Here is a 27,962-nt window from a genome sequence, read left to right as displayed (position 1 = left end):
TCTCTCACCGCATTTTGGGAATAGATCCGATCTTCGGGGCACGTAATGTCATTGGGCAGGGAGGAGGGTGGGTGTGTGGGTCAATACTCGCCCTATAAGGTTTAGTTTACATTATTTATTGATTTATTTATTTTTTATACTGTCAAGGCTCATGGAGGAATTGGAACACATGGAGGATCAGGATGTGACACAACAAAAGGAACAGTCGAAAAAGATGTGGTTTGGTGTGGGAGGTGGGAAGAACACACCAACTGTGTAGGGTTGAGGGACAAGATGGAGGGAGACTTGGACTGATGAGGGATGTGGGAAAGAATGAGAGCAAGAAGAAGACACGGGGATGAACAATATGGATTCGACTAAATGCATAAATCGTTGTAAAACAATTTGCGTCGTAAGTTGATGGAGAAAAGTTTGGTTTTATTTTTCACCGGTAACTACTTACTAGTTGTGTTTTTTTTTAATGTTAAGAAAAGCATTATACTTGGTATACTCGATCAATAAAACAAACTTGGCGCGCATATTGTGTTTTTATCCAAGCTATGATGAACATTTCACAGCAAATCTGTACACGACAGAAGGCAAGCCAGTCTCCCTTTAGATCGGCAGTCAGAGCGCCAAATGTGATTTGGTTGGTGCGTTGTGCACAAATGGGTTCTCCGAGGGCCTTTTCTTTTTGTTAAACATTCACGTCAGTTGTGGGGTGTGACCTCCATCGGCGCCGATGGGGGCACGATACCCGTGACATTGAGGATGAGATGTGCAGGAAATGTTTGTACGATGACATTTACATTAAGGATGCACATGGAACTTTGACACTTGAGGTGGCTATTTGGCCCATCAAGCCTGCGCTGAAGACCGCTCATCTATCTGCACAAATTCCGAATTGTTTGAGGAAGATTCTGAAGGTGGCTCAGAGGACAATCCATTTCCTCTCAGAATTGTTCAATTGCCGAAGGGTTCTGTGAATCTGCATATTGGTCAATTATTGCTGTTTGAATTGGGAGAAGATGGTCAGTGTGTTGATGGGCTTATTGTTGCTGTAGAACAAGACCGAGACCTTGAGCTTGGATAAATAGAATAACCACAGAGTTAAGGATCCCATCCCTGTTCCCCAACTGCTGTTGAGTTACTGTCAATGCCAATCAGAGAATCGGAGGTGTCATGTCGGTGGATGTGATGCTTCCCTCTCGGCATAACAGGTCCGATACCAATATAATTTGAAAAACATCGGTGAAGGTTTATTGTTCACTCTGTCGACGATAAATAGGATGGCCATCACAGTTCAGAAGATTAAATCGGTAAAGAAGACAATCCACTGGCTATTGTGTTGGATGTGCTACCCACACCACTGTACACAAGCCTGACTATGACATCTTGAGAAAGATGGCCTTGTATCTAGTTGTATCTTTTAATATATTGATAACTGTTCAGGGATGGACCCTCCCATTGCCAGGGATTGTTTGTGCAGTGTCAACTGCAGTCTTCAGTCACTGACGGAAGTGTGTGACTGATCCACCTGTCCTGTGCTAGTGTCTTCAGAGACAGACACCGGAATGTGGATGATCTCTGACATCATGGTGCTGTTGTTCATGCCGTACCAGCGTACCAATAGTGTTCCTGCGCCCATCTGAAGGATCAGCAACATTTTGTTGGGACATTTCAGCCTCAAGAATTCCTCGTACTTGATGTTCATTGAGACCGCATTGTGGCATTGCTGTGGATGCCTTTTCAATGTCGTTAGTTGGACAAAACATCTGCATCTCTTTCTCTCACTCGGACAACATGGACAAACTTTTAACCACTCATCCCAACTCTCTTTTCCTCAGATGTGGTGATTCCAATTGTCATCATGCAAATTAGTTGGGTGTTCTTGCATCTCTCACAAGCCATGCCACTTCAGGAAAGAACCTCTGTGACTCCATCGGACAGACTCGATCTGTGAACTTTCCAAACGGGCTTTCTCCCAATGGCAAATCTTCCCTTCAGGACTTTGTGATGACAAACTTTCCCGCAAACGTCTCCTGCTCTTTCTCTGCTCCAATTGGTTCATCTAATCATATGCTTGTGAAAGTCAACATCTCTGGCCATTCTCAGAGAGCAGCCTTAGTACTAGCGAGTCTGGGATTTCACTCAAGCAGATTGGCAGGGATTCGAAGCAGCCATCTCTCTTCAGGACTGGTCTCCCATATCTACTGCCACTGATGTTAACTCATCCTGAGAATTCTTCCACAGAAACCTGCTCTCTCACATGCACAAATTCATCCCATCTCGTCTTAAGCTATCCTACCCTTCTTCCCACCCATGGTACACCGAATCCTGTGGTGAGGCAGTTGTTCTGAATAAAGGAGAGAGTCTGCAACAAGTGTGTGTCCATTCTCAGGAGGGCCAGAAAACAACATTTGTCAATCAGCTCATGCGTCCTAAAAACTTGCTCTGTTGCTCTTGTATATTCTCTTTATGCCCTTTTTCACCCCATCATTTGCACAAGGTCATCTTCCATCTGCTTGGAAATCCACCAACAACGTTGCATTACATAAAACGGGTGCAAAAACTGATCCTCTCAACAACAGATCTATCAACTTACTTCCAATCATCAGCGAGGTCATGCAATCCATCTTCACAGTTGATATGAAATCTTTTTCTTTTTTCTTTTTAAAATCTCCAACAACCTCATCTCAGATCATCAATTTGGTTTCAAACCCAGTCACTCTACCTTGGACATGCTGCTTCTACTTATCAAACAATGGATGGAGACTCTCTACGTCAGACGTGAGATCAGGACCGTCTCTCTGGACATATCTCGCGCTTTTGTTACAGTCTGGCACCCCGCCTTGCATGGATGGCTTACTGATCCCGCCTCCAACTCCATACATGGCTGACTGACTTCCTCTACTCTTGTAGCCAACGTGTGGCACTCAACAGAATCCTTTCATATCCTCTCCCTATTTAGACTGGAGTGCCCCAAGGCAGTGTTCTGGGCCAGTCCGATTCTAATCTTCATCAGCGAGCTCTCCATCTCTGGAAATACATCTTTATCTATTTGCTGATGACTCCACTTTCTGCCGTGACATTGCTCATCCTTCAGACAGGCAGACGGCAGCCTCTTCCCTCTCTTCAGACCTTCACAAACTGGTCAAACACTTGGAATATGTCTTTAAACCCTGATGACTCTCACTATCTCTCTCTGAAAGGACTGTCTGGCAAAGCCCTCCTGTCTACTTTCTTTGACATACTCTTGAGGAAGTTCAGTCGTTCAAACTCCTGGGTCTCACTGATGCCATTATCTTTATTGGGCAAACCACATTTCAAAGTTTTCCTCCAAAGCCAGTCATCGACTGTGCATCCTCCATCATACGAAGTCCTTCCTTGGCACTCCTGAACTCCTATCCACCGACAAGGCCTTCATCAGAAGTTTGATGGAATATTGCTCCCCCCCTTTAGACTGGCTCCCCTGCCTCACATCTTTCTCAGCTTGACGCCGTGGAAACGAAGGCCTTCAAGATCATTGGAATCTCCTGCGCTGAAGTTTCTGCAGGGCACACACATCCACCATCAATCCCCTTCTGGTGGAACGACTGAAATCCAGGATCACTGCTCACTTCGTCATTAATTCCTCTTTTTCACAACCGAGGAACAAACTCCCACATTCTCTTCAATCTCGTTCTTCCCTCCAGGTCTTCAAGACAGCTGTTCACCACCATCTCAGATCACCCCCCCCCCCACCCAAAACCATGATCTTTCTACTCCCATTAATTCCCCAATTCCACCCCCTTCCAAACTTCAAGTTTTTCCTTCCTGGGAGTTTCCTTCTGTATCCATCCTATTATCCACCCCATGCTTCCTCCCTACCGCTCATTCCTCCCCACACCCATTGTTTTGTCCAAGTCTCCCTCTGTTTTATCCAACTCTGCTGTTGGTGTCCCCGCTCTCTCTTGTTCCTTTTTTGTTTCTGTTGCATCCTGGTCCATTTGTTGTTCTTGCTCTTCCACGAGCTTTGACTCTGTATACAGGAAAAAGAAGAAAAAGAAAAACGTGTTGGACAAAACGTTGAAACAAATGTGACTTTAATAAACTGCATTGATGCTGAAGGTGTGCATAGCACAGACTGCAACGGCACAGCACATCTCACACGCAGCAGTGCAATTCGGTCATGATGTAGATTTATCGATTGGGATTTTTATTGTGCACCATTTTTGCCAACATATTGAGTTGCGAGGTGATATATTTGGGTTCAGCCTCCACACATTTCAGATTGGTGCCCTTAAAATACATCTAATTGTCACGTACACATTTTTTTTTTTGGACGGGTCACCGCTCCAACACAGGTTACCCCGACTGGTTATTACCCCAGTACACTGGTACTCATTTCGCCGATCTTGAAAGGATGACAGGCTGAGTCAACCCCACCTGGTGTTAATTCAACGGTGAAAACAGAGGCTCAAACTCAGGACCCGAAGGTCCCAAGCCAGCCACCTTAACCACGACGCCAACACCAGCCTTCCTTCTTTAATAAGCCAAGTCTTAATCGCAGACATAGTTTTCCTTTCTCTGCATGATGCTGCAACTCCACCATATATTTTCCCTCTCTTTCCCCAACACATTGTGAACCTTTAAATTCCTTTCCTTGTGGAAGGTGCCAAACACCACCTTCAACAACATTAATAGCTTCCATTGATCGCTTGGGAAGATTCCGTCATTGGTATTTCAGCTTCTTCTCACCCCTTCAAACAAATATTCCTCCACTCCCTGAAACGGCATAATCTCTCTGATGGCATCCTTTGTTTCTGCTCTTCCTATGGAGATCAGAATTCCCCAGGGCACTTTTTTTTTGGAAGCGGTCATATTCTTGGTAGAAATGAATGACTTCTTCCTCACCTGGAAAATCCTTGATTTTTTTTTTTTTTTTCCTTCATCGATTCTTTGTAACAAAATAAACTATAACCACTCGAGAGTACATACCTCCGCCAGGCTGAACAGTTTACATTTTGTGTCCCACTAATAGGCCGGTCATTATAATATATTTGACTTGTTTTTGTCAGTCCATAACGTGAGATATCATGCTTTGTATTGTCTTTGGGTCTACCTCTCAATGGTGAAGAATCGCTTAAAAAATTGGAGTCTCCCAATCCGGATTGTCACCAAAATTGAATCGATTCTTTCCCCGTCTCACACCCAACCTGTCCACCAACTTTTCGTCTGAATCCGTCAACAACTTTTAATATCATGCTCACAGACAAACAAACAGGGGCGGATAAATCACCTTCGTCCACCTTCGGTGTCGGAAATAAAATCTCTCCCCCCTCATAACGGGCCTGTAGGCTTTGAGACACCCAGAACATGGCAATCATGACTGTTTACCTGCGTCTGGTGCAGGCCTTTGACTGAAGATGTAATGCTTACTGAAGCACATTTAAATGCTGACTTGGACCTTGTCCCTGAAGATTTGTTGTTAATTTTGGGGCCCCTGCATAGCGCTTTGCAATCGTGGATGTAACAGCACTTTTAAAATCTCAGGCCATCATTGGTAGTACGCATGGAGGGGGTGTTGTTTTGATGCAATAAAAGTCTTAATTTCTCCCGCCCGCCCCCCCTTATCGACTTACCCTTTTTAGTGACAAGAACTCTCAGTGTTGTAACAACTGCTTGTTTGAGCCTAAAGGAAAGCTTTGCCAGCAAGCCATTCCAGCGATCTGCAGAGCCCCGGCTTACTGTGATGGTATGTTACCCCCCATGTTGTGCAGATCGTTCAAGCTCTTCGTTCAAATGTCCTTCCTCCATTCCTCACATATGCCCCAGTTTCTTACATTTTGTGATTCCAAGTTTGTTCTTGTCCTCATAATTTGCATTTACACCCCCTCCCCCCACTCCCTTCTCCTTTCTTCAATTGTCTTTGTTGGACGCAACAGGGAATAGTGAGCGCTGCCCTGAATCTACTCCCGTTGCTAATGACACCAAGTGCATGGATTACGGCCGATGCCAGGGTGGGCAATGCCAGCCTTTCTGTGAGACTGTTCATCTAGAATCCTGTGCCTGCAGTGGTGAGGTCACCCATATGAATCATCCAAGTTGCTTCTCCTATGGCAACCTTAGATCCCATGCACCCCTCTTTTCTGGTGACTAAATTGAGGGCCCAACGTCCCTTCATTGCCTTCAAAGTAGTATTGGAGGATTAAACACAAACAATCCAAAATTATGATTTGATGATTTGTTCTTTTATTAACTATACTTGCTTTTGGTGTTTTAATTTGTTGTTTTTCATTCAGCTATTCAAGTTAAAAGGCAATTTCAGGGGAATGGGTTTCTGTTTTAATATTTCTGTTTGGCTCCTTGCAATGTGACATGACCGACCAGAATATAATGAACACCCCTGTTTGTGAATAAATATATATTTATATTAACTAAAGACTTGCGGTGGGGAGTAAAATCAAATGAAATCATCTTGAGTTCCCCAACCTTTAATGAGCAAACAATTACTCGACGTTTTGATCAGCAACACGCAAACAGTGCATCCACTGAACTTTCTCAAGAGTAGTCTTGAGTCTTCAGGTCATTGGTGCTTCGTCTTGCTCTACGGATGTGAGATTTGGAGTCTGACCAGGGATCTGAGACTTGATTCCTTTGGTACCAGGCATGCAAAATTTCAAATTTCTTCATCACCCAGAAGGTACTGATCTTTAATATCAGTCAGTTAATGGGTGGTTTTATATATATATATACACAGCTCTGGAAAAAAATGAGAGACCACTCCAAATTTTTTTTTTAATCAGCATCTCTACATGTATGGCAGCCATTCCATTCCAGTGTCTGTTGAATTCGAACACAGGCACACCTCATTCTACATAGTGAGGTACTGATTAGGTGAACACCTGAACCGAATCTTATTTAACAAGGAAAAGTATAAAAACCACTGCTGTGGTCATCACTATCCTCTTGTAATCGGACCAGCTGGATGGCAAAAACAGTGTTGGTAGTACCTCAAAAGTAATTGGAATCAAAAAAACAACTATTGACCATGCCAAAAGAGTTTAAAAGAAAAGTTTTGAGTGAGGAAAAGAAGGGTTCTATTCTGGCTTTACTGGCAGAGGGATACAGTCACGTTGCTTCCATCCCTAAAATTTCAAAGACTGCGGTTCATAAGAACAAGGTCAAGCAGCAGACATTGGGGACAACAAAGCTATAGACTGGCAGAGGGCGAAAACGACTTTCCACTGACTGGGATGACCGCCAACTCATTTGAATGTCACTCAACAACCGTAGGATGACATCAAGTGACCTACAAAAATAATGGCAAACGGCAGCTGGGGTGAAGTGCACGGCGAGGACGGCTCGAAACAGGCTCCGAGGGGCAGGGCAAGAAAAAAGCCCTTCATCAATGAGAAGCAAAGAAGAGCTAGGCAGAGGTTTGAAAAAGACCATAAGGATTGGACCGTAGAGGACTGGAGTAAGGTCATCTTCTCTGATGAGTCCAATTTTCAGCTTTGCCCAACACCGAGTCGTCTAATGGTTAGACAGAGACCTGGAGAAGCCAACAAGCCACAGTGTCTCGCACCCACTGAAATTTGGTGGAGGATCAGTGATGATCTGGGGGTGCTTCAGCAAGGCTGGAATCGTGCAGATTTGTCTTTGTGAAGGACTCATGAATCAAGCCATGTACAAGGTTGTCCTGGAAGAACACTTGCCTCCTTCTGCTCTGACAATGTTCCCCAACTTTGAGGATTGGTTTTTCCAGCAGAACAATGCTCCATGCCACACAGCCAGGTCAATCAAGGTGTGGATGAAGAACCATCAGATCAAGACCCTGTCATGGCCAGCCCAATCTCCAGACCTGAACCCCATTGAAAACCTCTGAAATGTGATCAAGAAGAAGATGGATGGTCACAAGCCATCAAACAAAGCCCAGCTGCTTGAATTTTTGCGCCAGGAGTGGCATAAAGTCACTCAACAGCAATGTGAAAGACTGGTGGAGAGCATTCCAAGATGCATGAAAGCTGTGATTGAAAATCAGGGTTATTCCACAAAATATTGATTTCTGAACTCTTCCTAAGTTAAAACATTAGTATTGTGTTGTTTAACCAGAGTTGGTGTCAAAGCCACCCAATGCTCGCCTGTTTATAAATTTATCGTTTTTAAAAGACAAGTCTAATAATTAATATTTTTTTTATAAAGCATTGCAGTGAAGTCTGATCCAAATAATTTTAAAGCAATATATGTATTTGTATATTGTAATCAGTAACAAGAGCGCAAGTGAGCAAAATATACGCCCGAACAAGAAGGTATATACAGAATTGTGCTACTACATGGAAAACAGCATCCTGGTTGCCATGGCAAACACTTTAGATGACGAACGTATGTCGTGACACACCGTCTCTACAGTCTGCACCTATGTACCAAATATGAAATGTGAAAGTTGAAAACTTTGGTAGTTAGAATGCGGACAGGAACGGACGGACGGACAGACGGACGACCGGTATCACATAATACGCCCCGATATATATATATATATATATATATATATATATATATATATATATATATATATATATATATATATATATATATATATATATATATATATATATATATATATATACATATATATATATATATATATATATATATATATATATATATATATATATATATATATATATATATATATATATATATATATATATATATATATATCGGGCATATAACAAGAAGGTAGATACAGAATTCTGCTACTACATGGAAAACAGCATCCTGGTTGCCATGGCAACCACTTTAGATGACGAACGTATGTCTCGACACACCATCTCCACAGTCTGTACCGATGTACCAAAAATGAAACGTGAAAGTTGAAAACTTTGGGAGTTAGAGTGCGGACAGGAACGGACGGACGGACGGCAGGTATCACATAATACGTACATATATATATATATATATATAGATATATACATATATATATATATATATATATATATATATATATATATATATATATATATATATATATATATATATATATATATATATATATATATGTATATTGGGCATATAAAAAAGTGTGGTAGATAAAAACATTAGAAAGGAAAATATAACTTGCACCAAAAACTTTAACATTTTCACGCTGACGTTCATGTCGGGGTATCGCTATAGCTCTCTGTTCTTTGAACAGGCGAGCTAAAAATGAATATGAACTTGTTTTGTTTGTATTATTTGAGGTCTGAAAACACTGAATCTTTGTTGTTATTTTGACCAGTTGTCATTTTCTCCAAATAAATGCTCTAAATGACAATATTTTTATTCGGAATTTGTTCGAAATGTTGTCAGTTTATAGAATAAAACAAAAATGTTCATTTTACTCAAACACATACCTATAAAATAGTAAAACTAGAACGGGCACTCGGTAGAGCGCATACCTTCGCCGCCGCTACTTTTTTCCGGGCACATTTGAAAAACGTCATTTAAAAACGTCCATGACATCACAACCATCAGTCCGATCGACGTCAAATTTGGTGTTAGACGTCATTGAGGGCAGTCCAACAAAATGGAATGATAAACACTGAAAAAAATAGAAAGTTTAAAAATGACGTCATCTTGTGACGTCATTTTGACGCACTTCCAATGACGTCACTACCAATCGCGGACTACCATCCTGAAAGCTCTTATTTCACGGAACATTTTAACGTTGGTTTCATGTCAATAGCTCTATTAGATCTGAAGTTATGCCTACAAGTATATTTTGACCTTGACCTTGACCATAGAGTTAATTTGCAAAACCTGTTCATAAATAAGCAGATATTTTGGTATTGATCATAATGCCTGGATTTGGGACAATTTCCTTTACAAATTACATAGATATTTGAATATAAAATATCAGGACATTTTAGCCACAATTGAAAAGCATTATGTTCAAACGTCAATGACGTCCGAACGACGTCAAATTTGGTGTGTGATGTCCTTAAGGCAAGTCCTACAAAACAGTATGATCAAAACTGATGAGGTCGAAAATTGAAAATTTACGTCATCTTGTGACGTCATTTTGACGCACTTCTGATGATGTCACGTCAAATCTGACACCACGTACCGGAAAGGTATTTCGTCATGGAACAATATGGCGTTGGTTGCATGTCGATAGCTGTCTTATGAAGGAAGTTATGCTCAAAAGTTTGTTTTTGACCTTTTCATGACCTTGACCTTTGACCCGATCGCTCCCAAAATCTAATCAAATCGTCCTTGGATAATCACGAATCATCCCACCAATTTTCATGCAATTCGGTTTAATACTTTCTGAGTAATAATAACAAACAAACACACATATTCACAAATAAATAAATACATAGTGACCAAAACATAACCTTTCGCAGAATGCGAAGGTAACCAGAAAAACTGATAATTTTGCAGTGGTCTCTTAATCTTTTTCCCAGAGCTGTATATATGTACAGTAATCCCCCGCTATATCGCGGTTCACCTATCGCGCCCCTGGTTCATCGCGCGTTTTCCCTTGGAACCTAACTAACTTTTTCTGCGGATTCCCCCGGTATATCATGGTAATAATATATACAATATAAATTATTTAAGCAATAAATTATAACGCATGGCACTCAACCAGTCACACAACGCACAAGACAAAGTTTCGCTTGTGAACTTCGAATATTTTCTACGTTTTTTTCTCCAAGCCCTACGATGCCACCCAAACTCCCTGCACCTTCTAAGGCTTCTGGCAAGGAACCGAAGTGCCAGAGGAAGGTCCTGACGCTCCAGGAGAAGGTTAAAGGCCCGGTCACACCTTGACGTTTTAGCCAACAATGGCAACGTATTAAAATGTATGTAAAACGCTGGCTGACGTTGAACTTTTGATGTTTTTTTTTTAAGATTCGGACGTTTTCATAACGAGTTGGTCGTATGCATAACATATTAGTAATGGACACAGAACGTTTCGTTGTGTTATAGATAACTTATACCAACGAATGCTGAACCTGTTGTTGGCCTACATAAACTATGCCCAACGATAGTCTAACTTCGGCATAACGCATTACACGCATCGCCGACGATGTCGTGACGTAGCCTATTAAAAGGCTGACGCACAACGATTCGAATCATAACTGCCGTAGAAATGGAAGTGACAACAACGCGGTCACACCTTGGCGATCTTGCCAGCGTATGCCGACCGAAGAAAAATGTGTCTAAAACGTTGGGGGCACGTCAAATACGATATGAGTAAGTTTGGTATACGTGAGTAGAACGCTAAAGTACGCTATCATACGTCGTAGTAAGTAGAGTACGTCAAGAAATTTTAAACATGTTCAAAATTTTACGACGTACTCGGCGTATGACACACGTTCCGCATGCGATGGGGATAAGTTTTACACACGATATGTGGACGCTTACACACGTCCACAAACGCTACTTATAAGCTACTCATAAGTCGAAACACGTCGCGGTAATGTCTTTTTTACGCGAAACTTATTTCTAACTTATGTTTGACGTGCTTTGAATCAATTCTTTACGTAGTCCCAACACACATCGACGTATGTAGACGTATTCCAATGACGTCTTCCGGTCGACAAAAAAAAAAAAAAATGAATGTGTTTCTAGCTTCCAACTGCCATATAAAGACGTGTTCCCAGCGGTTTTGGGAATTGGTATATAAAAATGCTGCTCATAAAAGGGGAACCCAACAGTGTTTTCGAGTTCCTTTTTGAGTCGATGTCCATGTCAGCAGGAACAGTATCAGTATCAGTATTAGTATTAGTATTAGTAGTAGTTTGTTCATGTTGGCAGTAGTAGGTGAGTGTGAGGGGGAGGGTGTGGGTTATGATGGATCGTCCTTGCGTCCGCGTGTCCACGGGTAGGTTCATAGGCGGCCACTCAACAATTTAAATGGCTGCATCTCCACTTATTGAAAGTAGAAGCTTGCGCTCAACAATTGGATTTTTTTACACTCAACGACTGTTAAACGGTACCACTCAGCTATTTTCATTGTTTACAATGAACGATTTAAATTGCTGTCACTCGCCTTTGTTTTTTGACGCTGGCGCTTGGAAATTTTAATCGTTTCTATTGAACGTGCTAAATCGCTCAAACCCCACTATTGAAAGTAGACGCTTGCGCTCAACAATTGGATTTTTTTTACACTCAACGACTGTTAAACGGTACCACTCAGCTATTTTCATTGTTTACAATGAACGATTTAAATTGCTGTCACTCGCCTTTGTTTTTTGACGCTGGCGCTTGGAAATTTTAATCGTTTCTATTGAATGTGCTAAATCGCTCAAACCCCACTATTGAAAGTAGACGCTTGCACTCAACAATTGGATTTTTTTTACACTCAACGACTTTTAAACGGTACCACTCAGCTATTTTCATTGTTTACAATGAACGATTTAAATTGCTGTCACTCGCCTTTGTTTTTTGACGCTGGCGCTTGGAAATTTTAATCGTTTCTATTGAACGTGCTAAATCGCTCAAACCCCACTATTGAAAGTAGACGCTTGCGCTCAACAATTGGATTTTTTTTACACTCAACGACTTTTAAACGGTACCACTCAACTATTTTCATTGTTTACAATGAACGATTTAAATTGCTGTCACTCGCCTTTGTTTTTTTTTTTTGTTTTTTTTTTTTGACGCTGGGGTTTGGAAATTTGAAGCGTTTCTTCTGAACGTGTTAAAACGCTCAAACTCGACTATTTTAAATAGATGCTGCCGATGGACAATTGGAATCATAGCCAAGCTAGACATCGAAGTGTGAACATCCTCGTCATGCCGAAGAAAAGTTTGAAGAATGCTGCAAATAAGTATCCTGGCCGTGGCCGTGGACGCTGACGCAATGACGATCCATTATACCGACGTCTTTCAGCCTATGAGTAACTTAAAAGTAACGTCTGTCGATGTGTGGCAACGATCGCGTAACGTGCCAACAACACGTTAACATAGGTTAGAAATAAGTTTCGGGTACGCTAAACATTACCTCGGCGTGTCTCAACTTATGATTAACTTACAAGTAGCATGTGTTGACGTCTGTCAACGATCGCAGACCGTGCATACAACCTGTGGCCAGCGTAGCGGAACGTGTGAGTCATACGCCGGCATACGTCGTGAAATTTCAAGCATGAAAAAATTTGAGGACAACCGAAAAGTACAACGTTTAAAGCCAACGTACAACGACGTATGGCAGTGTTTTTCAGCGTGCCCTCAATGTTATCAAAACTTACCCATAACGTATTCAACGTGTGCCAGCGTTTTAGAAAAAAAATTCAAAAATCGGCATACGTTGGCTAAAACGTCAAGGTGTGACCGGGCCTTAAGGTGCTCGATATATGCTTCAGGAAGGAAAAAGGTTTGCCGCGGTTGGACAAGCCCAGCCAAACCGACCAGACCAGACAAGTCGATCTCCGGCACCTCGAACCTGATCACTGCCAAGGCGACCAGACCAGACGAGTCGATCTCCGGCACCTCAAACCCGATCATTGCCAAGCCGACCAGACCAGACGAGTCTTTTTTTTTTGGGAGACATCCATTCATCGCGGATTTTCACTTCTCGCGGGGGGCTTTGGAACGTAACCCCCGCAATAAACGGGGGATGACTATATATATATATATATATATATATATATATATATATATATATATATATATATATATATATATATATATATATATATATATATATATATATAGTTGAGGGCCCAACATCCCTTCATTGCCTTCAAAGTAGTATTGGGGGATTAAACACAAACCATCCAAAATTATGATTTGTTCTTTTATTAACTATACTTGCTTGTCCTCATAATTTGCATTTCATAACAGCTCAGTTCATATTGGTGGCGTGTCTGGGTGCCCAGGGTAGCGTTTGAGACCGGTCGCTTTAGATTGTTGGCCCTGACACAGAGTGCCGGATGAGAAACACAAACGATTTGACAAATTCATCGTTTCTATATTACCTCCATCAACAGATTAACAACATGGCAGGATAAAAGTCGTAAATGCTGGGTTGAACAAACGTCCTGAACTCATGGACTTAGTTGAGTAAAGCACGTCATCTGGGACCCAGCCGTCGGTTTGCTGCCGAACGCTACTGATTGTGACGTCATCGATTCCCTCTTTGAAAATTCTATCTATATTCGATTTTTGGAATCCGCTATCACCTGCGTAAATACATGGAACACATTATGTGAAGATTTCGGAAGTATGAACAGAATATGTTGAGAGAAGCGATCGTTTGGGAGGGTACCGTGGGTTGTCGTTTATTTTGCCTCAGAAATGAAATGGAGTGGGGATACAATAAAAGGGAAAAATGATTTAATAACCTAACTAAAGCCCATCGCAACGCCCCCGTGTCTTCCCACTACACAAGGAAGGGATCTAACGACACGTATATTAATGGAATAACTGACTCGGGACAACTGTATGTTGTATGCATTCGGTTCCGAGAACCGTAACGGTATCGTCGATTTGATGGTTACAGAATATTCTACTACCTGTTGGCTGTTGCTGTTAAGATACTTATCCTGTCAGCCATGAAAGTCTTTGATAGAAGACGTGATCACCTTATTGATAACATGACAAAAGCGCGACGTGTTGTATTTCAGCACCCGGCAATGCTAATACCACCCAACAAGTTAAAAGAGATAACGCGTCGGTAATATTGGGCTGTACCACCAGAGGAAGGAATATTGAAAATATGGTTTGCTAAAACTACATCTGTCCCTCGTAGCTCAAGTTCCCTTGGCCTAACCAAGTACAGTGTGTTCACATGTTGTTTTTAATACGATGGCATAACATGTTCGCTGCAGATCTTTTCAACTCCTGCAAGGTGTGTTGCCGTGAGACCAACGGAACGTGCTCACCTTACATCGGTGCTGACGGTGATGTCATGTTCCTTCCCAAAGGAAAAGCGTGTATTGTTGGGTTCTGCGATGGGAAGGTACTGTGACACCAGCAGTATCATGATCATGTGGTTTCAGTGTGAAAGCCATCCACGGACGCAGTTCTGCATCCCGGAGCATGTGGTCATATTGCTGTGCCATTGAGTGGGCTGTTGTGTCTGTAATCATGTGCCTACCTTTGGTGTCTATATCAACTCTGGCATACGCTGTTCTACCAAAAGTGATGGGACGTACTATTTTGTTGATGATGCACGATAAGCCTTGTTGTAGACTGATTTTATAGCTATTTGGGCCTTTCTGAACATGACTCGCAGCCTGGTCTTCTGCTGCCCGCTTTTAATTGATCTGTGGTGCAATTCTTCGGTTCTTTTGTTGTTTTTTTGTGCTCATTGTTGTTAAGCCTGTAATTGATATTCCAACACATCCCACATATTTTGCCATCAGACATGAATAATGCGTTTAAGGTTCTTTCCGCTCCGTAAAACCGCTTCCACATTCTGTGGCTTCAAGTTGGTTGTTGTTTGCACCACGCCACATGATTACATACATTGACCGCACTAATGAAAGACTCGCATGCGACTGCTCTTCACTGGTATCGCAAGGAATGCAAAGCTGAACAAACTACTGGTGCTTGCCTGACGTCCCCATGACTCCCTGAACTCCTTCCTCGCCCCACAATGCTTTGAATATCTCTTACGTCGAACCAATCGGCCGCAAGGTTCTCGACTCTCTCGAGGTCATCTTCTGCAACTTGTTAGATGAGCAATCACGGTTGAAGTTTCCTGTAACCTTCCATTTCATGATGATTAATCCCTACAGTCGACTTGGGAGTGGCCAAAATGTTTGTAAGGGCTCACTTTGACAGCCGATTAACATTCCTTGTTCACACTCCATGTACTCCTTCTCCTGCTGCTTCGTGTTCCAAAAATGAAGTGGTGTGACCATTACCTGATTATTTATATCTTATCTTTCGATATTATAGTTGTGCTGGTTTTAACGTGTGCTTCGGAAATTCTCACAGTTCATAGTGGGATGCTGAGACGGTGTCCCATGGCCTTTGGCAGGATAATGTACATTCCCTGCCAATTTGATGCTTGTGCTGCTGGTGCCGCCTCCAGCACAGTCAATAATTGCATTTCTTCCAGGGTACTTGTGACAAAACGGTGCAGGATTTGGTGGAGAGATTTTGGGAGTTCATCGAGGAACTCGATATCAACACATTCGGTGAGTCTTCTGTGCCGCACGCATTGCACGGGGAACTGCGCAATCCTCACAGCATAGGTTTGATTTTTCGGTTTCTCTCGAGTTTCATTGTCTGTGTGATCCGCTTGGAAAACCCGCAGTCATAACTTCTCATCGGACATATCCTGTGCATGTATGCTCCGCGGCCGAGCTATGCCTTCCGGTTATTTCCACAGATGTTGTCCGGTCCAGTGTCAGCATTTTGTGCCAAGCCAAGTTTTGCTGATTTTTTTTTTTTTTTTTTTTACTTCTTCCAGGAAAGTTCCTCGCTGACAACATTGTTGGTTCAGTTCTTGTTTTCTCCCTCGTCGTCTGGGTACCACTCAGTGTTTTGGTGCATTTTGTGGTGAGAAGGGGGTTGGGCTTCGCATTGGGTTTCTCTTTTACCAACGTTAACTCGACTTCATTTTGATGACCCTTCTTGGAGTGGGTCGACGAGGTATTTTGTCAAAATTTTGTTCGGTGGAGATTGCAGCCGACCTGCTATTGATGATCAACACAATTGTACTTGCAGGACAAGAAATTGGACAAACGACATGAGGAGAACAAGGCAAAAGCGTTCGCTTTACCTGTATGTAACATTTCCATTTTCGTGAACTGTTCTTTAAAAACTGATTTGCTTCCATTGTTCGATTGCGTTCACTCGGCGTTGTATTTTTTATTTTATTTTTATTTTTATGGTCTATATTGTCGAGGCTTGTATAAGAGCTCACCCACAGAACATAACGAAGGGAGCAGGAGACAAGAGAGGGAAGCACAAAACAGTTGGGGACAGGGATAGTAGATCTGTGGAAGGGAAAGGGATGAGGCGGGGTACATGGGGTAAGCAAGATGGACACTACAGGCACTTTCAGATACTTTCATGAAGGAAACGGAATTTTGAAGAAGGTGGGTTTGGGGTGGATTAACAGGGGTAGAAAAGATCATGGTTTTGGATGGGGGAAGATATGAGATGGTGGTGAACAGCTGTTTTGGAGACCTGGAAGGAGGAGTGGGATTGAAGAGAGTGTGGGAGTTTGTTCCAGAGGCAGGAAAAAAAAGAGGATTTTTTTTTTTTGTAAACACTGTTAAGGCTCGTATGAGAGCTACGATGAAGCTGATGAAGCTGAGTCTTTGGGTCTCAGCTTCATCATCTTCAATAAATGAAAGAGTGAAGATGAGCAGTGCTTCTTGATTTTGGCAATTTCACCAGAAGAGGTTTTTCACAGACCTTGAGCACCCTGCGTAAGTATAGGGGGGACAGAACACAGAGCAGAGGGGCAAGGCCGGAGAGGAGATTGCAGAAGACAGAAAGACCACTGACCTGCCTGCGGTGAGAGAGTGAGAGACCCAAAGACTCGGCTTCATCGTGGGAGATACCAATGATCCTAAAAAGTCTTGGTTTCCACAGCGTGAAGCCGAACTCTGTGTGAAGCAGGAGCACTACCCCAGAGGGGAGCACTGTACTCCATCAGGCTGTGGATGAAAGCTTTGTATGTGGCCAGGTCAGGTGTACCTAAGAAGGATTTTGCATGACTGAGGATGCCCAGTTAACGAGTGGCTTTGGAGGCTAGTTTGGAAATGTCTTTCCCAGGAAAGATAATGGCAGATAGTGAGGCCCGCAAGCTTGAATGAAAGGATTTCTTCAAGTGGATTGTTGAGAAAGTAGATAGGAAGGTTTTCCATTCGGTCCTTTCGGAGAGACAGAGTGAGAGTGTAAGATTTGTCTGGATTGAAAGACATGTTTGACCAGTTTTTTTTTAAATTTATTCTGGTCTGCAGAGAGCGAAGAAGCTGCTGCTTGCCGATCTGAGGGATGACAGATGGTACGGCAGAGGGTGGAGTCATCAACAAAGAGATAAAGAGAATTTTACAGATTCGGAGAGATCCTTGATGAAAACCAGAAAAAGAACAGGGCCCAAAACGCTGCCTTGAGGAACTCCAGCATGGACAGGAAGAGGAGATGAGAGCGAGTCATTCGGAGCTTTGAGAGAGAGAGAGATAGAGAGATAGAGATTGATTTTCTTCCTCAGTTATCGAATGCCTTCTCTTCAGCTGTTTGCTCTCCATGACACTCTCCCCATGTAAACTGTTTCCCTTGTTCATGAGGATTGAAGTCTCCAAACAGTACTGTGCAAAACAGATGTCAGGCCAAACTGTTACAAAATCCATCTGCCAGTTGCACACTGTTCCTTTTTGAAAGTGGTCCATGGTAATGTCCTGTGGGGATCTCTCATTTTCTTGTTCCATTTTGTCTCTGTGGCATTCAACATCCTCTCCTTTTACATCCCTTCCCTCAAATGACCCTGGCTCCTTCCACAGGCTGAGATGAACAGTGTTGATTCTGCTCCATTCCACATTGTTCACCGCAATCCCATAATGCATCAGGGCACGAACTTGGCATTTCCAGCGCCTTCTCCATCATTTATGCCGTCGCGTTCCACAGCTGTTGCTCCTGGCCAACCTCCCGGCCCGACCGGAAATCGACCGCATGCTCATATCGAAGGATGGCCACAGATTGGCGCAATGCAGACTATTCCAGAGGACTGCTGCCCAGAGGGAGATGGGGATCGACCCTTGGATAAAAGTGCATCTGAAGATTGGACAAACAGCGTGGACCAGGCTGGTCCCGAGACAAATTGCTAATGATCGTCAACATTCCAGTGACCGTATGACTTCGTTTTTTTTGTTTTGTTTATCCTGTTTATACAACCTTTTGGGGGACTGGGGACAGGGGCTGGGAGTTGTCTCCTCTTTCTTTGAATGCTGCTTTTGAGAGCTCGACACATTCATCTACAAACTGCTTTGAAAACCTTTGTTACTGTTATTCAAATGCTACCCTTCCATGATACAAGATTCCCAAAGCTAAGGCGGAGCGGGTGGGAGAGAAGCGGGGTTGTTGAGCTATAACAGGTGAGAGAGAGAGAGAGAGAGAGAGAGAGAGAGAGAGAGAGAGAGAGAGAGAGAGAGAGAGAGAGAGAGAGAGAGAGAGAGAGAGAGAGAGAGAGAGAGAGAGAGAGAGAGAGAGAGAGAGAGAGAGAGAGAGAGAGAGAGAGAGAGAGAGAGAGAGAGAGAGAGAGAGAGAGAGAGAGAGAGAGAGAGAGAGAGAGAGAGAGAGAGAGAGAGAGAGAGAGAGAGAGAGAGAGAGAGAGAGAGAGAGAGAGAGAGAGAGAGAGAGAGAGAGAGAGAGAGAGAGAGAGAGAGAGAGAGAGAGAGAGAGAGAGAGAGAGAGAGAGAGAGAGAGAGAGAGAGAGAGAGAGAGAGAGAGAGAGAGAGAGAGAGAGAGAGAGAGAGAGAGAGAGAGAGAGAGAGAGTTGGAGAATGAACAGTTTTAAAGCACGAATTTCCTATTTCCTGTGGTATGTTTGATTTTGCACTTGCAGTTTTTTTTTTTTTTCAATAAACCATTTTGACATATTATTTGCATGGTTGTGTTATGTTATCACTGTTGGGGGGAAAAAAAAATAAAATGCACCTGTGTCTGAAGTGAGCGGTGCAGTTAAAAAAAAAAAATATATATATATATATATGGAGGTCTCTGTGTGCATGGGTACATGTATTCCAAGAGATAGATGGCTTTAATCAGAATTTTGGGTAAGGATGGTTTGACAGGCCTACTTTATGTAAAAAAGGGTGCTGAACCCAAAAAAAGCAGTCTTATTGACCCTACTCAAGACAAAATGACCATTTAACCCTTTTTGCCCATATATGACCATATTCGGTCAAATTATTTTGGGTAGGTGGGTGTAATCAGAATTTTGGGTAAGAATGATTTGATAAGCCTATTTTAGGTAAAAGAGTGTGCCGATTCCAAAAAAAAGCAGTCTTGTTGACCTCGCTCAAGACACAATGACCATTTTAACCCTTTCCGATCAAATTATGACGATATTTGGTCAATTTCTATTGGTCCGCGTTTGGATGTTCTGAAGGTGTGCACATCGTTTGAATTGAATCACGTAATATTATGTTCTGTTCATGATAATCATGACATATAAATATATATGATAAATATATAATGAAGAAGTAACCAATTTGCCAATCGCTTTGTTCAGTTTTTGGTCACCAGTGGTCAAAAGTTTGAAATTCCATGTTGGGGCATACTGCATGTTTGCATAGTCTTTTCGAGCAGTGTGCAAAATCAACAATGATGTAAAGACTAATTGTTTTAATTTGTATTTTCATTTTCTGTTTGCAGGTGGCAGCACTTCCTTGAGTGGCTCAGATGATATAACATGTGCTTTAGGCCTACATCTTACTGTGCAGCTGACAAGACAGTTCATGTTTTTGGGACATGCTCCGTGAGGAACTACCCAGGAAGTTAATCCTCATCATGGCTGATGGTGGAGAGGTGCCGTTGCATGTGGGTGATACAGAGCATGATGGTGATGCAGTGACTCCTTTTACTAAACAGACATGGGAAACAGCAGGCGACATCGCTCAATCCATAATTCAATATCAGAAGAGATCACAGTACCTCGTTATATGTGAATCCATGAACTTTGAAGCTGAACCACTGCCTCATTATGGATTTCATAGTGACTGTTACAGTAAATTCACGGCTTATCAGACACAGTCAAAAGAAAAGAAAATATTTTCTGATGAACATGTTACTGTTGAGACACGATCTATGGTGGAACAGCCCCCAGTGGCAACTACCTCAACTACTGGTGTGCTGAAGAAAAATTGTATTTTCTGCAATGGTCCGGACCGTAAGCATTTCCCCAGTGGATTTGAAACACTATCTCCATGTGAAACTACACAAGCACAGGACAGTATTTTAAATGCTGCAAGGCAACTGAACGACAAAGATTTCCTTCGTGAATATGAGCACATTGACTTCATCGCCAAGGAATACCACAACACATGCAGAGCAAGGTATATTGCTAAAGGTACCAAGGTTCAAATAAAAGAAAAAGGTTCAACGTACGCACAGAGACGAGAATCTGCTTTCTTAAGAATAATTTCATATTTAGACTCCGAAATATTTCTGAAAGAAATTTCAAAGAAATTGGTTGATGTCAATCAAACCTACATTGAATTTCTCAAAGAAGAGGAGGGGAGGGAAGACCCGACCTCTGAACCATACAATCTTTTGTCCAAAATCAAAGCACATTATGGCAGAAAGCTTCAGGTTGATCAAGAAAGTAAAAAAAAAACAAGGGACCTATCTCTCTATCACAAAGGATGCCATGGACAATGAAATAAAGAATGTAGCTTTGTTCCTCAGGCGGAAGATTCAGAAGCTCCAAGAGAATAAAATCCCAAATCCAATCACAGTAGAAGCAATCCATGATTGTCAGTCTACAAATATACCTACTGAAATATCAGAGTTCTATAGGATTCTGTACACCGGCTCAAAAGATGACGCCAGTGAGAGAGTGGAGCGGTATATTGAATCATCAGCTGAGGATGATATCTACAAAACTACTAATGGAACAGTGAAGCCACCGAAACACATGCTGCTGGGCATGGGTTTGAAGAGTATTACTGGCTCCAGGAAGGTTCAGGAAATTATTAATCACTTTGGCCATTGTATAGGATATCATAATGTAGAATAATATGAGACCCAAATTGCCGCTGACATTATTGAGAAGAACCGAGTTCTTCCTGATGGCCTGCAAGCAAGCAAAGGACTAAGCACAAACACAGCTTGGGACAACTATGATGAATCAATGTATCATGACACACGGGGCATCTGTGTCCAAAATGAAGTTCCAGTTATATCAACACCGACAGCAACAATGAAAACATCTTCTACAAGCTCGGAATCAATCACAGTAGCAAGCCCATCAACTACAGAGAATACACTTCCTATTTCTATGAACAAACGAAGCAAGAGAAGTCTTGAAATACCAAATCCAGAACTCGAACCAGTGAGAAAGAAAATTAAGATATCAAATTTTTCCTTTGATATACAAACAATGGACAAGCTTGTAAACTACAAGGCTTGCGTTGCTAGAGATGTTGCATGGACGATATCTTGCAAAACAAACACACAAACACCAATGTGGTCTGGCTGGAACGCCACAGTAACCAAAGATGATTTACCGGCTCAGAAGATAGGCTATTTGGCAAACATCGGAGCACCTCCTACACGGCTTGAAGTAGTTAATGAAACGATGAAAAGAAACGTTACCCTGGCTGAAGAGTGTGAGGAAGATTGCATTGCGACGACCTATGACTTGGCTATAACCAAGCCAGCTTCCCAATTGCAGGACACTGTGCGACCAAAGTATGACAATGTCTTTGTTTGTTTTGGTGCCTTCCATATTATGTTCTGCTATCTGTCAGCACTGGGGTATCTGGTAGATGGGTCAGGTGCAGCCCATATTTTAATGGAAAGTGGTGCCCTCACCAAGGGTTCCCTCAATGCCTTTCTGTCAGGAAAACACTATAATCAGGCCAGAAAAATGCATGTGCTCCGAACAACTGATATGCGGAGCAAGCATATAGATTTGTTCTTGCAACTGAAAGAGACAAATGAGAGCTATGGACGTTTGGTTGCAGCCCTGAAGACTGTTCAAGCATCACCATCCCCTGAACGGATGAAAGATTTGGAGGAGACGGGTGGATACAAGGCATTCATGATGACTTATGAAAGTTTCTGCGATGATACTAGAGCTGGAAAACATTGTGTTAATGCAAAGTTCTGGAGAAACTACTTTGACATGGTTGACATCTACTTGCTGCTGGGCATGGGTTTGAAGAGTATTACTGGCTCCAGGAAGGTTCAGGAAATTATCAGGAAGATGAAAAGGTTGTTGAGTTGCAGACAACACGGGACCTGCTGGGCAGACTAGTCTATCTTGCTTGTACCAGAAAGATCGAGCTAGCAAAGCTGTTCAGTAGAGCTGTGTGAACAAATGATGTGAATCTTTTCATCTTTTTACTTGGGAAAATGATAGACGTTTACTTTGCTGCAAATCGTCACAATTATGCACGTTACATGTGCTTATACTATCTCAGACTGTTGAACATGGACAGCACCCATCCTGGCATTACGCAACAACTTGAACAAGGTGGTTTATCAGTAAGATTGTCATCCAATTCCTTTGCCAGACAACCAGTGGATCAAGCACTAGAGAGTACGATCAATGTAGATGCAGCCTCGTGACAAACTGGAATCACTGCTTTCCATCAAAGTCAAGGCGCAACCAGGCGGTGGACAGTTACAAGATCAGCGAGAAGCACCATAGTCAGACATCTGTTTGAAAGAGCAGCTTTAAACAAGGATACCAATCCAAGCCATGAACTACGAAAGTCAAAAGTGGAGAAATTTCAAAGAGACTTGGAAAGTATTTCTAAAATGATTGACACTACAATGAATCCCTTTGGTAACTCCCTGATCGAAGACACCAATTTGTACTGTCTAGCAGATGGCAAGAAAATGCCAGATGAAGTAAAAGAGGACATGCAAAATCTCTTTGCTTTGGGGGAGAAGTGGAAAGATGAGTTCCTCCAGGAATGCTTGAAGGATTCTTCAAGGTTTGAAAAACCACTGAAAAGAAGAAAAGTGAGAAACTTTGCCAGTGTTGCTATCAAGAGCAAAATATGAGGTAAAGATGAAAAGGTTGTTGAGCTGCAGACAACACGGGACCTGCTGGGCAGACTAGTCTATGTTGCTTGTACCAGAAAGATTGAGGTAGCAAAGGTGTTTTCCTTTCCACTAACCCTGGTTCCCCTCTCTTTGGCCAGTATTTTTGGCACAGTGAAGAAGACACCAAAGTACACACTCTCCAAACACCTCGAAGATTTGATTACACACAAAGAGCCAACAACAGTTGATATGGTCATTTATGATGCCATGTTCATAATCCAGTCACTGCCCTCTGACTTGCCTCTCAGATTTGGGAATGTAGCAGAGCTGGTCCTGAAGATCATATGCAGTCCAAAGGCAAGGAAAGTGCACTTTGTCTGTGACAGTTATGTGAAAAGCATAAAGAGTGTTGAGCAACAGGCAAGAGGTGCAAATGATGGATCATTTCACATCACAGGTGCAGACCAGTTACGTCCTAAAGATTTCAGACATGCCTTGAGATCACCAAATTTCAAAACTGCACTTATTAAGTTCTTCATGGAGGAATGGAAACATAACTATTATGCACCAATCATAAAACAAAAGACTGTTGTTGTTTCACATGAGGAGCAGTGTCTTCAGTATACAGCATCTCTGTCAGGAAATGTAGAACACAATGAGGCACCAGACTACGAATGCTCACACATGGAGGCAGATACCAGCCTAGTATACCATCTCAGCATGCTGTCAAAAGCAATACCAGGACAATGTTGTTGTCCGTGCAACAGACACTTATATCATGGTCATTCTCCTGTATCATTCAAGACAACTCAAGGCCAATGTGTGGATGGACCTTGGACATTCGAGTGATAAAACTCGAAGGTATGTCCATATTACTGCGCTAGCAAACTACCTCGGCCCAGTTGTTTGCAAGGCACTACCAGGTTATCATGCTCTGACAGGATGCGACTACACGTCACCCTTCTTCAGGAAGGGAAAGGTGAACCCATTGAAGAAAGCTCAGAAGAGTGCTCTCCATCTCGAAGGCATCAGCATGCTTGGAGAGACAACCGCCTTTGATGATGACAACAGCCTTGTAGAAAGATATGTGTGTTCACTCTATGGTCAGGGAGCATTATCATCTGTGAATGACGCCAGGTTGACAATCTTCCTACAGAAATACAAACCGACAGATCCAGACAGTCCATTGGAGAAAATAAAGGAACTTGATGCAGGCAGGCATGCTCCCACCCTGCAAAAATGTTCTGATGCAAAAATTGGCACGGTGCAATTACGTGGCATATCTCTGGAAGCACGCACATCTAAGAGATCCACTAGAGAACATTCAACCCACAGATCACGGCTGGAAAGAGGTCAACGGAGATTTTGTACCACTCTGGTTTACCGGCAGTCGGATGCCAACTATTCTTTCTAAAACCATGGAACCAGAAGATGTCACAGATGAAGATGAGGATGATGATGACAATGATTGTATTACCGTTGATGATTCAGAGGATGAAGAAGACACTGATGATGATGATAATGGACATGACTAACTGAATGTGGTAAATTGAAAGGGTAAATGGAAAGCTTGCAAATATCAATATTTGAAATATTGATATTTCCCAGAACAATATTCAACACTGGGGCCTATTCATAACTGGCCAAAAATAGTTATTTTGTCTTGCGTAGGGTCAATAAGATTGCTTTTTTGGTAATCAGCACCCTCTTTTAACGAAAATAGGCTTGTCAAATCATCTTTACCTAAAGTTCTGATTAAACCCACTATTTGACGGAATAAGGGAATATTTGGCCAAAAAGGGTTAAGATTGTCATTTTGTCTTGATTGAGGTCAATAAGACGGTTTTATTTGGAATCAGCACCCTTTTTTACATAAAGTAGGCTTGTCAAATCAGCCTTACCTAAAATTCTGATTAAACCCACCAACCCAACGTAATTTCATATTTCAAAAAAAAGACTGCTTTTTTTTTTGGATTCAGCACCCTTTTTACATAAGGTAGGCCTATCAAACCATCCTTACCCAAAATTCTGATTAAAGCCATCTATCTCCTAGGGTAATGGGCACACTGACGGAACCACAAAAGCCAACTTGTGACTGGTTATCTTCGCACGATGGCTAGAAAGGTTCTTCTTCTTCATTTTTGACGGACGGAAGGAAGTAAGGACATACCAAATATTGAAGCAGCTACATCACTTAAAAAGTTGTTCATTTCCTGCCCATGATCTTTTCTGTGCCCATTCGCTCATCCATCAGCTTCTGTTCAGTTGTTACCTTCTCTGACCCCCCTGTCGGATTGCTCTTGCATGAGACATCATTTCATGTACACACCCCACAATCTTCTATGTCTCAAATACCCTCCAGATATATTTTATTTTCTGTTTAAGGAAGTTATATGTAGAGTTTTGAGAAATACACTGGTGTGTGAATACCACAGCAATGTCTGGCAGAATGGTGCAGAAGCATTGCACTTACCTTTGAGATGTTCGTCTGGCTTTGTTTCCCCAACCAGATGAGAAACTGTCCGTTTGGTGCTTCGAAGGCAGTGTGTTGCCATCACAAAGTGTGCAGTCCCTCGAGTGGACGTTAAACTGGGTTTCCCATGTGCTTGCATTATCTGGTGAACGTAAAATATCTCATTGCGTCGTTCATGAAGAGTAGTTGAGCTCTCGCCAGCACCTTGCAACAAATCACAAATTCCTGCCCAATTGCCTTGAGTCGAATGCAGGGCCTGGCCAGGCCAGAAACGTTACCCAGCCGACCCCCACAAGAAGGTTGGAGTATTTGGTGCTTATTGAAGTAGTAGTAGTAGTCATTAGTATGTCTTTAATATGCTAGTGAGATTCAAACCTGAGGTCAGAGGTCAATGCTTCCAACCTTACAGCAAATCCCAAATGTCTTAACGTCCGAACACAATTTTGCAGTGCTTCCATTTTGGCTGTACCATGGATCTGGTTCAGCCATGATTGTCACTAGCACTATGATAAGGTCTACTTCTGTTCTCGTTTATGGTCCAGCGCTCCCGCAAGATTGTGGAGCTTTACTTCCTTACATTACGATCCAAATTAAACGAGTGAGATATACTGATGCCACCATCCTGCCACGTCAATTTTCTAAGAGCCTCCAGCACTTGATCTCCAAAATGGTACTGGGATACAAATTCACATCGCCCATGAGGAACCACTGATGATACTCTGGAGTGAAAGTACAAGTAGAAACAAATAAACAAGCACTCCTATGGTTCCCTGGTCTTTTGTCCTGAGTATCGGAATTAGTAACCCTTTTCCATAAATGATTGGCCTCGGGGTAATTTGAATCCTGCATTCTTTTGATTTGTCCATTGTCTCCTCATCTTTGTTATGAATCCCAAAGTACACTTGTCTCCATGTAGAAAAAAAAAAAAAAAACCCATATTTTATTCTTCCAAATGAATTTATGTATGTTCTATTTAACTGGAAGGGCACTCGGTAGAGCGCATACCTCCGCCACGCAATGCCTGATTCATGAGAGCATATCGGGCCCAATACTTTTTTGAAATATCATTCAGATTATGTCGTTTTTGGCCCTATCTCTCAACGGTGAAGAATCACTTTAGAAATTAAATAATTCTCATATCCAGATCCACATTTGGATCTTCACCAAAATCGAATCAATTCGTCCTTGCGACACACCCAACCTGTCCAAGTTTCATCCGAATCCGTCCACAACTTTTTGAGATATCGTGCTTTATATCATTTTTTAGCACTATCTCTCAATGGTGAAGAATCACTTTAAAAATTCTAGCAGTCAGATCCAGATTCGGATCATCACCAAAATCGAATCGATTCGTTGTGGCCACACACCCAAACTGTCCACAAAATTTCATACGAATCCGTGCACAACCTTTTCAGATATCCTATACACAAACGGACAGAAAGGGGAGTAAAAACACAACCTCCTTCACCTACGGCGGCGGAGGTAACTGGCAGAGTACCCACCCTAAGGGCGATGTTGTTCCAAGCATGCAACACGTTCTTCTGACTCATCCCTTTATCTCAGCAGTGTATAGGCAACAGATCGCTGCCTCAATCGCTCCCAAAAAGAAAAAAATAACTTGTGTTACCCATATGAGGCAAAAACTTGCATACTGCTTATGTGCATATGTAATACATCGTGGTTGTATAGCTCGGATAATTCCAATTGTACCCTACTCTCCCTGCCCAAGGAAGAAAATGCCAAGATGGGCGAAAATTTTTTTTTTCAAAACTTCATTGAATCAAATGAAACTTTCACAGGCACACCTTCAGGGTGTTCTGAGTAATCCCTGGACGTTTTGGCTTCATCGGTCAAATTA

General features: G+C 42.2%; 1 protein-coding gene across 1 annotated transcript in view; it reads left to right on the top strand.

The window, feature by feature from the left end:
* The window catches only part of ADAM17 (ADAM metallopeptidase domain 17), a 35,528-nt gene extending 16,403 nt beyond the window's left edge, over nucleotides 1-19,125 (top strand). Inside the window, exons 13-19 of the mRNA XM_085861780.1 lie at nucleotides 5,613-5,716; nucleotides 5,907-6,038; nucleotides 14,781-14,911; nucleotides 16,019-16,097; nucleotides 16,373-16,461; nucleotides 16,630-16,686; nucleotides 18,417-19,125. Of these exons, the coding sequence (XP_085717906.1) occupies nucleotides 5,613-5,716; nucleotides 5,907-6,038; nucleotides 14,781-14,911; nucleotides 16,019-16,097; nucleotides 16,373-16,461; nucleotides 16,630-16,686; nucleotides 18,417-18,740 (916 nt within the window). The 3' untranslated portion in view covers nucleotides 18,741-19,125. The remainder of the gene's footprint in view (nucleotides 1-5,612; nucleotides 5,717-5,906; nucleotides 6,039-14,780; nucleotides 14,912-16,018; nucleotides 16,098-16,372; nucleotides 16,462-16,629; nucleotides 16,687-18,416) is intronic.
* The last annotated feature ends 8,837 nt before the right edge of the window (nucleotides 19,126-27,962 follow it).

The sequence above is a fragment of the Eptatretus burgeri genome, chromosome 17 (assembly GCF_056783735.1).
Source record: "Eptatretus burgeri isolate ZD-2024b chromosome 17, Ebu_testis_v1, whole genome shotgun sequence".
Classification (NCBI taxonomy): domain Eukaryota; kingdom Metazoa; phylum Chordata; class Myxini; order Myxiniformes; family Myxinidae; genus Eptatretus; species Eptatretus burgeri.
Note: the sequence above shows the minus strand (reverse complement) of the source record. Positions and strands in the feature narration are given on the sequence as shown.